At 41.4% G+C, this 14574-nt stretch overlaps 1 protein-coding gene across 10 annotated transcripts in view; it reads right to left on the bottom strand.

Moving 5' to 3' along the window:
• Nucleotides 1-13605, bottom strand: part of EMB2423 (telomere length regulation TEL2 family protein) — a 53053-nt gene extending 39448 nt beyond the window's left edge. For 5 of the 10 annotated variants that reach the window (XR_015688814.1, XR_015688813.1, XR_015688815.1 and 2 more), the window contains exons 1-3: nt 13169-13605; nt 9805-9827; nt 9168-9291 (exon numbers count right to left, since the gene is read on the bottom strand). Coding sequence is in view for 6 of the 10 variants with exons in the window: in XM_087667688.1 (XP_087523814.1) it covers nt 9168-9291; nt 9805-9827; nt 13169-13358 (337 nt within the window). In the remaining 4 variants the exon portion in view is untranslated. The remainder of the gene's footprint in view (nt 1-9167; nt 9292-9804; nt 9828-13168) is intronic. The other 5 variants (XM_087667685.1, XM_087667686.1, XM_087667684.1 and 2 more) reach the window with 4 other exon arrangements.
• Between the last annotated feature and the right edge of the window lie 969 nt (nt 13606-14574).

Raw genomic sequence — 14574 nt, 5'->3', positions numbered from 1 at the left:
TCATCACAAAAGTCAAGCTTTGAGTTTTTCACATCAACTCTTCCAAGTGAAGAAAGTGCATCCAAACCCTTTTGGCTCATGTGTCCAAGACGCTTATGCCATAGCTCCATGTGTGACTGTACTTCTGCAACTGCAACAAACTTTCCAGGAAGTGCCTTGCAATGAAGATAATACAAAGTTCCCTTTTTACCACCTCTAGTGACCAACATAGATCCTTTCTGTATTTTCCACATTCCACCACCAAAGGTAGTGTAGTAACCCCTGGTATCTAACTGCCTAGCAGAAAGCAAGCTCTTCTTAATGCCAGGTACATACCTAACATCATGAAGAATCAATTCCTGGTCATTTTCAAGAGCCTGGTGTATGGTGTCCACTCCTTCAATGTCACATGCATGATTATTCCCTAGGTAAACTTTCCCAAGATTACCTGCTGCATAAGTAGAAAACACTCCAGAGATGGAGTTACATGAAATGAGGCACCACTGTCAACAATCCACGATTGTGACAAACCATCATGAGCAGATAACAAGGCATCTATCACATCCCTTCTAGTGATATACATGTCTTCCACTGTCATAGCATGTGGATCTGAAGATGCAACCAGCAAATCAACATCTTTATCATCTTCTATCTCCTCAATGACAACACTAGATACCATATTTGCCTTTTCTGTTTCTTTAGGGGTAGAGCTGCTATCCTTCTCATTCTTTTTGCCTTTTGCATTAGCCTGCTTCTTGCGTTCTTGCTCCTTCTTATAGTACCTGCAATCAGGCTTTTTATGCCCTTTGCATCCACACTGATAGCAAGTGACATCTTGCTGTTTTTCTTTGCTTTTGCTGCGATTTTTATGCTTATTTGCAGCATTTGACTTCTTTTCAGTCCGTCCTCTAACATATAGGCTGATCCACTGTTTTCCCCACTAGACTTGCGTCTAATCTCCTCATTGAGGATAGAACCACGTACACCATCAAATGTCAAGTTGGGGTTGTTGCTCAATGACACAACCAATGCTTCCCATGAATCTGGCAAAGTCATGAGCAAGAAGATAGCCTTTAGCTTAGGATCAAAAGCCGGCAAGCCTGCATCCTGTAACTGACTCAAAATACCTGTAAATGCAGCCAAATGCTCTGAGGCGGGCTTAGACTCATTAAGCTTTAAGTTGACTAACTTTCGCATGAGATGGACCTGATTAACAAGAGTAGTATTCTCATACGTAGCTTTAAGTTTCTCCCAAACTGCATATGCACTGTTGAGTCCCTTGATATCAACCAAGATATCATCAGTAACTGCCATTTTGATGTAAGTAATGGCCTTTTTATTCATTTTAGCCCAATCTTCATCTGACAAAGCAGCAGGTTTTTGTTCTGCCAAAGCATCTTCACAATCCTTCAGAAAAAGGATACCCTGCATACGATCTTTCCAAAGATCAAAGCCATTGCCATCAAATTTGCGAATCTCAAAAAGATTCTTTGTGTCAGCAGTGGATGCACTTCCAGCCATTTTTCAGTAATAAATTTCTGCAATAGAATGCTGAATGCAATCAGCCAATAGCAAGGTTGCTGTATATAACAGCAAATACACAAACTTGCACTTCAAAGTGTGCCCAAGAAGCAGATATTTTGCTGTAATTGCAGTCCAAAGGGCTGATTACAGCATATACACAAAGCAAATCTGATACATGTGCATACAAGACAGCTCCCACTTCAATAATACATCACCGTAATGCCCAAATGCAATAACCCGAGTGCTGTATGTGCCACTGTTTCACTGCACAATGAGCATTCAGCAATACATGTACCAAGAGAAGCTGCCTTTTCATAACATTTTATGCATCCCAAGTCCAAATTTATCCCACTTAGCAGTGAATCTGCTGTAATTCCACTGTCAAAGCACAAATCGGCTCAAAATACATCACTAATGTGAAAAGCCCCAAATTTTCTGCAATAAATCTGCCCCAATTGCTTTAATACATGTTCTCGAGAGCATAAAACGAGCAAATTCAGTAAAATTTCATAAAATTTTGCAAAAGCCCCAAATTTTCCGGGTCCAAGTGTGCACGAATGTCAACCAATCTGACTTAGCTAAGCAAAATTTCACCAATACAGCAAAAGGCCCAAATTTTATGGGTCCAATGTTGAGAAATTTTACTCAAACGAGCAAAATTTCACCAAATTTGGCGAAATCCCCAATTTATATGCGCACAATGTCTGCAATTTTGACGCAGATGTCTGTATTATGCATGAACAGCACTAAATCTGGAAAAGCCCCAAATTTTCTGGCTCAAATCTGCACAACTGTGAGAACTATGCTTGCGCGCACGAACCGGGGCCTGTTTTAATGTGACAAGTCACAAAAATTGCAAAAAATGACTGTCGTGACCTGTCAACTGATCACGCTGATCAAAAACGAACAGTCGCCTGTCCACGCTGACCACGTCAGCTGTCGCCTGACCACACCGACCTGTTTCTGACCTGGCGACTGTCTGTCCAGCTGTCGCCTGAGTAAAACGTGACCTGAACACTGTCGCCTGACTGTCCTGAACAGAAACGTGACCAGGAAAACTGACGACCTGACCTGTGCTGACCTGGAATGGCTGCGCCTGACCTGTCTCGTTACAGACAGCAAAAACGACCCTGCAGCACTATCTCCTGTTTCGCGCGTGCTCTCGCCTGACCAGCAGAGATAACGACTTGCTGATTTCTCATGAGTAAAGCGCTGGCGATGTCTCGCACAGGCTCCGGGAAGCGCGCACACCTTAGCCGAAGCTCTGATACCAGTTTGAAGGAAAGCGAAAATGCCTAAGTGGTGTGCGCAGCGAGAATGGAGTGTGTTCAGCAGTAGAGAGTGCAGAGAGAGTAGAGACTTGAGTTGGGTGTGTACCAATGTGGTACACACAAAGAATGAAAGAATGTATTTATGTTTTAGGGTACGGTACATTTACACCCACAAGAGTGCGGTCACATGTACAAGTAAAATATATACGCGGGAAGTGTAGCGAAGGGCCTTTACACCCAACACCAAGTGCCATTTTTTTCAAGAGATTCCATCTCTGACAGCATGGCTTTATACCATTTCTTGTTGTCCTGTCTGTCCATTGCTTCCTTGAAGCAAGACGGTTCACCACAATCTGTCAACATGACATAATCAGCCACATTAATTGCACCAAGAATAAACTTATCAGGTTGTCTAGTAGCCCTAGACGATCTCCTAACCCAATGGTCATTGTTTGCTTGTTGTTCCTACAAATTTCCATTTTCAGCATGCTGTCCTGGCATTTCAGCCTGCAAATCAGCATTAACAGCTTGCTGTCCTGGCTGTTCCTGCACATGTAATAGCTCATTTTCATGGGCAATAGCTGGCTGATCATTTCCTGCATTTACAGGTTCATTTATAGCAGGTATTTGCTGCTGTACAGTGGGCACATTTTACTGTCCAAAAGGTATTTCTTCCCGGAATACAACCCTGCGGACCTCCTCAGTCTTTTCGGGTTGTTTGTGTATGTGATCTTCCCAAAAGATAACGTCATTGCTGCGTACTACTTTCCTTTTCTCGGGATCCCACAATTTATACCCTATTTCACCCTCGCCACCATATCCTAGGAAAATGCATTTACAGGACTTTGGCTCAAGTTTGCTGCGTTTTTCTTTACGAATGTGCACAAAAGCCTCGCAGCCAAATACTTTCAGATAAGAATATGAAGGTGGCTTGCCTGACCACACTTCTTGGGGAAGTCCCCCCCCCCTCCCAAAGACCTATTTGGTGACTGATTAATCAAGTGAACGGCTATCATAACAGCCTCTACCCAAAAAACCATGGGGTAATGCAGCATGAGACAGCATCATACGGACCTTATCTTGTATGGTCCGATTCATACGCTCTGCAACTCCATTTTGGGGAGGATTATGAGGGGCAGTGAGTTCCCTCTTTATCCCTTTGCTGTTGCAAAATGCCTGAAAGGCCTTGGACACATATTCCCCACCATTGTCAGAGCAAAGACACTAAGTGTCTTATCTATCTGATTTTCAGCCAATGCCAAGAATTTTTTAAACTTATCAAGCACTTCATCCTTGCTACGAATAGGATAAACCCATACTTTCAGTATAGCATCATCGACAAAGGTGACAAAATATTTCTTTCCCCCTAAAGATAATCCAAGCATTTGACATACATCCGAATGTACTAACTCTAGAGGAGAAGATTTCAAAGAAATAGATTTTTCATGTGACGTCTGTGCATGTTTGCCATAAATGCAATGATCACAATGCTCAAAATCAGCACAATGGAAACAAGGCAAGTAACCCAAACGAGAAAGCACTTTCATTCCTGTTTGATTCATGTGTCCCAACCGGCCATGCCACAAAGAAACGCTTGGCTACTTGCTCACGGCAACAACATGGTCACACACACTAGATACATGAAGTGGATACAAAGTATCACTCTTGCAACCTCTAGCAATAACCCTAGATCCCTTACAAATCTTCCATTTTCCATCACCAAAGGTGGCATGAAAACCATCATCATCTAGCTGCCCTGTGCTAATCAAGCTCTTCTTGAGCTGAGGTACATGCCGTACATGCTGAAGTATAAAGACAGAGCCATGCTAAAACTGTAACTGCACACTACCAATACCTGCAATCTCACATACATAGTTGTCCCCAAGATGGACAACACCATGTCGACCCCTTGTATAGGCGGAAAACCACTCACGATGAGGGGTGATATGAAAGGAAGCACCTGAATCAAGAATCTAGGAATGCATGTCATCATCTGTATCTGCAAGTAAAGCATATGCACCAAAATGTGAAGAGACAAAGAGTACATCACTCCCACTCTCACTGTCATGAGTGACTACATTCACCTCTTCAATTTTTACACTGCTCTTCTTAGGCTGACTGTTCTTCTTATCTTCCTTGCTATCATCTGTCTTCTTGCCTTTTCCTTTCTCTTTCTTCCATTTGTAGCAGTCATATTTAAAGTGACCCTTCTTGCCACAATGATGGCATTCAACATCTTTGCCACGTGATTTATTGCGCCCCTTGCCATCATATTTGCCCTTTTGCTGTGATCTGCCCCTAGTATGCAAAGCACTGGAAGACTTATTGGATGCATTGTTCTGCCGATTCATCTCTTCCATAAGTAGAGCACTCTCTACATCAACATACAAAAGGATCACATTAGAATTGCTCATAGCAATCCTGAATGTATCTGAACTCTCTGATAGAGTGCAAAGCAAGAAAGTAGCCTTAAATTCCTCATCAATCATGAACTTCAAGGCAACCAGCTAGCTGAAAATGGAGTTAAACTCACTCAAGTGAGTAGACATTGCTGTACCTTCTTTCATACGCAAATCCATAAGCTTTTTCAGCCAGTACACTTTGCTTGCAGCACTCTTCTATGCATACAGTTCTTCCAGTCTAGTCAATATAGCATATGCAGAATCCAAACCTTCAATATTGAAGAGCAAGGCATCAGAAATCGATAGCTCTATGGTTGAGCGTGCAAGCTCATTCAACTCATCCCAATCGTCCTGATCCATGTCCGCAAGCTTTGCCCCTTTGGTTTTGATTGGCTTTTCCTGCTTCTTTTGTAACAGGATATTGTAGCACTATTTTTGCCACACTGCAAAATTATGTGCGCCTTCAAGCTTCTTTATATGCATCAAATTACTGCTGTCATTGCTGCCAGCCATGGTCTTCAGTCCAAATGTGACCAAAAAACCAGCAAATGTAGGCCCAAACTGTCACCCAAGTGACCAAGGTACAAACAAGTACCAATCAGCAATAAATGACCATGCAGAAGTACAGATTTCAGACCTGTAATTAAGTTTTCAGAGCACCAAACCAACTGCTACAGCATTATCCAACTGATTACAGCTGTTCCAAGGGCATGTACATCACATTACATGAGAAATCCCAAAATTTCAGCTGCAATTTCTGTTGTACATGTACCTACGGGCATAAAATTTGACACGAATGGTCAAAAGCCCCAAAATTTTGTGCTCAAAGCGTCAAACACACATCTGCATTTCCTCTGTCATGCATAGGACTATCCAATTTTGCCAAAATAAAGCAATTTTAGCAAAACCCCCAAATTTTACCAAGTGTTGATGTCCAAATTGCGCGGAATTCAACCTGCATGTACATAAAATGACCAAATGCTGCACAAATTTTGCCCAAACTGCAAAAACCCCAAGTTGCACGGGGTCCAATGTGCATCAATGTTGAGAAATTGGGTAAATTTCAGCCCAATTTGCACATGTACATTAAAAGGCCCAAATGTCGGGGACAAAATGTCACAAATTCCTGCAATTTCTGAGACAGATTTGCTTGTCTTGCATCAAATTCCCAAAATTTGGGAAAAGCCCCAAATTTTGTGGGTCAAATGTTGAGAAATTTGACTCAGATGAGCAAAATTTCAACAATTTTGGCGAAATCCCCAATTCAAATATGCACAATGTCTGCAATTCCAATGCAGATGCCTCAATTTTTCACAAACAGTGCTCAGTCTAGCGAAGCCCCAACTTTCTGGGCCAAAATTGCACAAATTTGACCTTTCATGCTTGTACGCGCGAACCCCCCTGTTAGGCCAAGGAAAAAATTCAAAAAGAATTTTGAAAATTGTGACCCCGTTGACCTGTGGGGCGGGTCGCATGACCTGCCCGCATCACGGCGCCTGCCCGACCGCCGTCCCATGACGCCACGCGCTGGCGCCTCGCTGGCGTGGCGTGTTTGGTGCCCGCATGCCCTCTTGATTGCTACTCGACCCGCTAGCGCCTGGTCGATGGTCCCTGCAGACATTGCACACACTGGTCCACGCCCATCACGCTGTTGCCTGCTGGACCATGCTGGTCAATCATCACCTGTAGCTGCTGCACCAATCGACTACCTCAGGCCTGCACTTGTCAACTGTCTCTCCAGCACATGAGCCTACCTGCGACTCTCTTGCTCGCCTTTGAGCTGTCTCTTGCTAGCTCTGGTCTTCTACCTCAATCTGACGACCGTCTACAGCACCTTACGCTCTGATACCAATTTGTAAGAATCGATTAGGCACGAAGATCGAGGCAGACTGTCGTATGTGCATCAATAGAAGAGGAGCATTTGTCCTTTTGAGCAACCAAGGATGGTAATACAGTGTGCTAGAGGGAAATTCCCCACACAACTAGACCAAAGGACAAAGTGACTCACTTGTGGATATAGGAAAGGTGCAAAGTGGTACATCAAGTATCTAACGATGGCCTACAACATAAATATGCATCAAAAACAATGTGAACATGAACCTACCACCGAGCTTGACTGTGAAGAATTTAAACTTTCAATTTTATCCAAAGTGAATAGTCTTTCCTCAACTAAGGGTGATACAATCGACAACCTAAATGTGCATCCAAAACAATGTGGACATAACCTACCACTAAGCTTGAGTGAAGAATTTTAACTTTCGATTGTATCCAAAGTGGATAGTCTTTCCTTAACTAAGGGTGATTAGTCTCAGTGGAGTACCTCAACTAAGAGTCACCTTGTGAAGGAATATGAGACGAAGAAAAGCTTTGTCAGTGAATGATCCCTGGAAGAAAGATGCACCTTGTGAAGGAATATGAGACGAAGAAGAGCTGGGCGTTGATGAATGATCCCTAGAAGAAAGGTCAGTAGTTGGAGCATTGTCCTCCAAATCAAGACCATAATGCCTTAACACAACCTCCATTGAAGGAGTATCTTGAGAAAACATCAAAGGATCCCGAGATGGAGTGGTCTGAGCCATCATTTGTTAGCACATGACATAATCAAAGATGAACCAAGCACTACCATGATAGTCTCAAGTAACTCTTCAGAAGAGTACCAGTTTAGATACCATGATACGTGAGGGTTTGCAAAAGAAAACACAAAGTGTACAACCACACTAAAACACAATGAACTTTAACACTAACGTAACAACGCAAAATGCAAAATGAATGTAGTTGAATAATGAATAAAAATGTATAAAATGCTCAAGGGGAGAGCTATCCAATAGCCAGTGGCTCTCATGGGAGCAAGCTAAGGGAGGTATCAATGTGTGTCATCCACTAGAGATGCATCCCAAGTGCAATAACCACCAATCGTAGCAAAGGATGATGAACAAAAGTGCTGAAAACAGAAAAAACAGAAAACTGACCCTGCTGTTGACAATGAACAGCAGTCATGTCAACTGAACAGCAAAAACATAGGCTGATGTTGATAGCAACAGGGGCTTGAGGGCCTAGCAACAACTTACTTTAGACAAATGCACTCCACTGCGGATGGAAGGGCAGCTGAAGGATATCCATGCCAGCAATTGGAGGTGGGTTGGAATGAGCAGCAGCAGGAAGAGGAGCTGGCAGCCATGTGATGATGGACTGGGGATAGACTAGGATACAAGTGACCTAGCACACACTCTATTTATAGATAAGGGACCAACCAAAAAGTGGAGAGGTTGCTTATGGGACACTGAAATATGCAGAGTGCATTTGAATTTTGGGGCTGTTTAATGAGATAATGAAGGTTTAATGAGTAATGCACCCTTTTCAGCTTAGGAGGCCCAAATTACACAAGCAGAATTTTGTTTAAGAATCCCAATCCACCAACAAATGGTCTAGACTCTACATGGAAATGCCTTAGCCCTCAGCTCTAGGACCCCGCATTTGTGCTCGCTATTAAAGTCTAGCATCATTTGAGTCCCACTTTTGTCAAAGTAGTTTTAAAAAGAAGAGCGGAAAAGCTTCAAAGCTAACAGAAAACACCTCACTCAAAGGCAACAGCAAGAGGGCTATAAAGAGACACAATACCCTTAAATCAAGCCCATTCCTAGCTGTAGTCAACCAATATAAGTCACAGGAGCCTGCAATCACTAATTGCCCCTGTCATCTTACTCTTACACAAGTTGCAACCTAGGTCATCAATTGATTAGCAATAAGACATATACGCCTGAATTTTAGCTTTCCTGCCTAACAAAATGTTTGGGCTATAATATTTTGCTCAATAAGTAGGAGCACTTTTGTCTCTGCATGTTTGAAACAATGTCATCTGAACGAAATAGTATATTTAAGCAAGATGCAGCACAATCTAGAAATTGAACACATATTGCATAAATCTAACCTAATATCTTAAAATGGCAAGCTTCATTGACATCATTATGAAGCGTTGTCTTAATACATTTACCAGAAAATAAAATCTTTGACAAAGTTGAGAATGAAGAGCCTCCATAAAAAAGCTGTCTAAAAACTTCCATTGAATTTTCATTGGAGGTAAGTGCAAGTGCTTCATTCTGGCAGTCCAAAACACGCTGGCATTGAAGACAAATAACCAATTTAGGCAGTGGTTAAGGAGGTCACAAAGAAGTCAGAAATACTCTCACATTTCTTGATCACTCAAATCAATAATCAATCTGAAGCCAGTATGGTGACACATACATGCTATCAAAAATTACTCAAAAGTAGAAGCCTTAGCCAACAATTTACCATCTGGGAACCCATTGAATTGGATCTGGAACACTGAACCTACCAATGAAAGCACAGTTCAAGCAGCTTGTATTTTCAATGTGTGATTTCAATGTCCTTGTGCACCATTGAATCAATAAAATGCATTCAAAGAGTTTTTGAACAGTGGTGTGAGTCATTTTGAAGCTTGCACTCAAGAAGATTTTCTGTGCACTAAAGACATTAACACATTTCCATCCACAGATGTTTTCTTTCCAATCTAACTGTTAAGATCAACCGAACACTATATGGACCATTGCATCTTTCAAAACTATGATCACAAAATAAAACATTTTCTTCAATGTGAACTGAAAACTCACCTGATTAAGCTGGGAAAAATATCCTGCAATCCAAAACGTGGTAATTAGACCAACATTTGCAAAGTGATGTCTTCTGCTTTTTTTATTTTTCTAGTGGCTAGTTTGTGTTGCACATTAGTGATATGAGCATATTGTATGTGTGCATCAATGCAGATAAATGCAATGAGCATGCAAACTCACTTGTTATGGACATGCAAGACAAAAGCAATGACAGGATATAGATGCCAAAACTGCATCTATCTTCCACTACTCAGGCTTGGCTGCGTTTTTTAGTTTTGCGTTTTGCGTTCAGGGTTTCTGCGTTATTGTTTGAGTTATTGTGTTTTATTTGTGTTCATACATTCTATTTTTTGTCAGTGTAAACCCTAGCTTATCTTCACATGATATCAAAGCCAATGCTCTTCTAAAGAGCATGATGTGTAGAGAGCTTGGTTTTGTGCAAGATGCACGAACAACACATAACTCATTCACAATGTCTTAAACTCCTTCTTGGGACCCTACTACGTCGTATCAAGCTTCTCGATCATTGGAGGCCCTAAGGTGCATTATGGACTCAATGGGGAAGATGACACTTTACCTTCACCTTCTTCTTCTTGGCCAAATACAAGTTTCATGATAAATGAGGAGTTCCAAGAATACTTTCATATCAAGTATGGTCATAGCTACCACTCTCCAACTCCTGAAAATCTTGCCCCTAATCCATCCAAATCAGTTCCTGGCCACCTCTCCGATCGGGGAGAACATACGGCATTTGGGACGACTAGCAATCTACCTTCTTCATCACTGCTAGGCCCAATTTCAGGTTTGTCAGATAATGACAACTTTGAGTATGTAAAAGTAAATCAAGGTGGCTCTTGAAGTAGCCGTACTTCTACAAGAATATCTAGCAGTTCTGTTTCATTTGAGCATGGTATTGATAGTCACTTTTCTTAAACTCCTTCCATCCCTCCATCTTCTAGACAAAACATAGATTTTCTTTCTTCGGCTTTCAATAACTTAGGATTGCACTCCACATCTGCATCTAGCACACTAGGATTTGGATCTTTTGTTTTAGTCCTAGCACCTTTTCTTTCTCATCACCAAATGCTAGCTATCCACTAGTAAATGCCATTCTGCACCCTAGTACATTGTTAATAGGAATTCCACCTTTTAACACTATGCCTTACACCCACTCGCAAGTAAGCGCATCTATCCATCTTGGGACAGTTGTGATGGGCATCCCCCTCACTACCCCTAAACATTCACACCCCCCCCCCCCCAAATCCTTTGGCCTCTCAAATGCAAGGATCTCCATCCTTTGCTTATGGTGCACCGTTCCTCACTCCATGGGTTACTTCCACACAAGGATTTCCATCCTCTGCCTCTCACATTCCCATCCGTTCTCCTTGGACTACACATGTGGCTACCATACCCATGCCTAGTCAACCCATTCCAACTTTTGGATCCACTGTACATACATTCCACTTGGATGGTGGGCACTCCGAGCTTAATCCCCAAGTGTACTCCACTCCCCAACCCTACTCGCCCTATTTCTCATTTAGCACTACCACCCTATTGCTATAACCAAGAATGTGTTCACGGATAAGACTCATTTTAATGAGTCAAATTTCACCACTTGGTCTACTTTATGCAACAAGTACTTCAATCTCACAGTCTTTGGGACCTAGTTGTTGGTCTAGAGCTTATGTTGGACCTTGGACTAACTTGCTCTAATCACATCCGTCAATGGAGAGCTCAAAATGCCACAGCCAATATTGAGTTAATGCAGAGATTGCTTCCTAAGTTGAAGCCTCAATTACAACACTTTCCCCCCACATTTAAGAATTGGAGTCATCTCCTTGACTACTATGTAGCAAGAGATTGAACCAGACGCATCAAACTCAATTTTCAAGAGTTTTCTATTAAGGGGATGACTTGAAAGTCAAACTAACCGAATAGAGGCGGTTACTCACTGAGTTTGCCACTACTAGCTCATTTGAAGTCAAATGACGACCAAGTTACATTCTTGTTAAACAAGTTGCTTGAAAAATACTTCCATTTGATCCAACACATCATTTCATTGCTCCGATTGCCGACCTTCTATGAATTCGTATGGTAGTTCTTGCATTACGTGAGGCTGCATGATCAAGTCCATAAAAAGTCCTCCCCACATTCTTATTCAAAAAGGGGTTGGTTGCCATAGCCTTTCTCTAGCTCCACTGTAGCAAAGCCCCATGTCGCCCTCTAGTCTTGCCACAGCCTTCCCCTGGCTCCTCTCTAGGGGCACCCACGGTCAAGAAGAAAAGAGCATATTGTTGAGTGCAAACCTAGTACAAAAGATTCAATGGCACACATCTACCTCATAAAGCCATGCCAAAAACATCCATACATGCCTATAGTGGGCGGTTTAGAAAGTTTGTTGAGTATACCCCAAATGGGATGGATGTGAGGACGCCCTAGAAACAATGATTGGAATGAGGAAGCTAGTATGTGAGAATGTACAAGAAAAGATGTCAATACACTATGAATGTTGACATAAAGTGAACCTCATATTGGTCTATAAAACAAGACTTCTTGCACCCCATGATTGGAAGGGAAAAAAAGCAAGTGATCTCACATAATCACAATTAAGCTCTCATGGGTTAGATATTGAACTTAGAAAGTACCCAAATATCCGACATATTGGAGACTTACAAGAAATTCAAATAGTTACTATCCTTAAGCTCCTATAATACAACCATTAAAACTCCCTACTCATTTTCAAGCTTGGTAGAAGATTGGCAAGCAACATTACGATACCATACATCCATTGATTTTATGGGTTATGCAAAGCCTCACAAAGACAACTTAATTCAGTTCAACTCATTTGTTGTCTAGTTGGATCTTATCATACTCCTCTTTGGCCAAACTTTCTCATATTGAGCTCAAGTGTACTTCTTCAATGTTTTTAGACACTCCACCCCTGGGATGTTGTTACTCTTCCCACTTCTCAAAGATGGTTGCCAAAACCATCTCAAGCTCTAAGGTGCTTGGCTTTGTGCAAAACTCTATTAAGAGTAACAGACTCAGCTTGGCCTTTGTGCAAAACTCTATTAAGAGTAACAGACTCAGCTTCATAATTTGTGCTTCCTTAGATGGCAGATGTTGCTATGACCAAAAGCAGTAAGAGCTTACACAAATACAAGTGCTCGGCATCCATAGCCATTGCTACAAAATGTGTAATCCGATTCAATTTCATTCTAATTCAATAAATACTCAAGAGGTCACAGTGTATAGAGATGAGTAATACAAAGAACCAAGGGCTAGTTGATAATGCTTTCACATGCAAAACAGCCTCTAAATATGTTAGTTGATTCACTAGACAGGAAATAAATCTTAGAATTACCTTCTCTTGTCGTCACATCATGAGAGAATAGAAGGGATGTCAACGCGCTCAAAGCGCCAATGACCACACCCACATCATGAGCATCACAGATCGTTGACCCTACCACTTTCACCAACTTGAATAATGCAGTGTCTGCCCTAACGTTCCTATCTTCGAGAGCAGGATCTTGATGTGAGGATGGGGAAGCCATAGTAGGTCCCTGCACCACACAATTCACTCTGTACGGATAGGTTCAGACCCAACTTCTCCTTCACCCAATTGTGTGTGAATGTGTTGGGGGTGGGTGCGGGGAGAACGCACCCCCTCTTAACTGAAGGTTTTTCGCTGTCAATCTCGCAAAAACGACGTTATATTGGCGTTCCCAGCCATTGTCACCTTCAGGCGACCTTTGAAGCAAGCCCAGGCCCCACTTACTATCGCAGGGAATCTCGCGCAGAAAGCTAGGCTTAGCTCTCCCACTATCTCTAATTTTCTTTTTCTCTGCTTTTTATTTTAGTTTATTTTTTCTCCTCTCTTAGTTTTCTCTCTTTTTTTTTTTTCCTTTCCTCGATTTTCTTCTCTCTCTCTTTCTATCTCCCTCTTTTATTTTCCCCCCACTCTTCTCTCTTTTTCTTTTTTCTCCTCTTATATTTATTCTTCTCTCTCTCTTTATTTTCTTTTTTTATTTTTTCTTCTCTTTCTTTCTCTTTTAAATTGTAAATTTCCTCTCTATTATTCTCTCTCTTTATTTATATTTTCTCTTCTTTTTCTTATTATTCTCTCTCTCTCTTCTTTTTACTTTTAAATTTTATTTTTCCTCTCTCTATAATTCTCTCTCCATGTTCCCTCTCTCCCTCTCCTCTATTTTTTTTCTCTCTATAATTCTCTCCATGTTCTCTCTCTCCTACTTTCACTTTCTTTTCCCACCTCACTCTCTTAAGGTATGTAAATTTTATATTTTCCCTACATATAATTCTCTCTTTATGTTCATATTCTGTCTCGTCTTCTCCTCTCCTTTTATTCTCTCTCTCTCCGATCCCTTTTTTTCTCCTCCGCTTTCTCCTAATTTTATTTTTTATTCTCTCTCTCTTTTAAATTTTATCTTTTCTCTCTCTCTCTTCTCCCCTCTCTTCTTTCCCCCTCTCAAAAAATATTTAAATTTAAAAAATGCATTTCTCTTTCCTCTTTTTCCCCATCTTTCTTCCTCTTTCTCTCTCTCTCTCTCTCTCTCTCTCTCTCTCTCTCTCTCTCTCTCTCTCTCTCGCTCTCTCTCTGCTTTTCTTCTCTCCCCCCTCTCTCCTCTCTTTTCCTTCTCTATCCTCTTTTTTCTTCTCTATCTTCATTCTCTATTTAATTTTTTTATTTTCTCTTTCTTTTAAATTTTATCTTTCATCTCTCTATAATTCTCTCTCTGTGTTCAAATTCTC

This window comes from Lygodium microphyllum, chromosome 26 (genome assembly GCF_053477565.2).
Source record: "Lygodium microphyllum isolate KBCC chromosome 26, Lygodium_microphyllum_v1.1.10, whole genome shotgun sequence".
Lineage (NCBI taxonomy): Eukaryota > Viridiplantae > Streptophyta > Polypodiopsida > Schizaeales > Lygodiaceae > Lygodium > Lygodium microphyllum.
The sequence above is the reverse complement of the archived record's forward strand: the minus strand, read 5'-3'. Positions and strand labels throughout refer to the sequence as shown.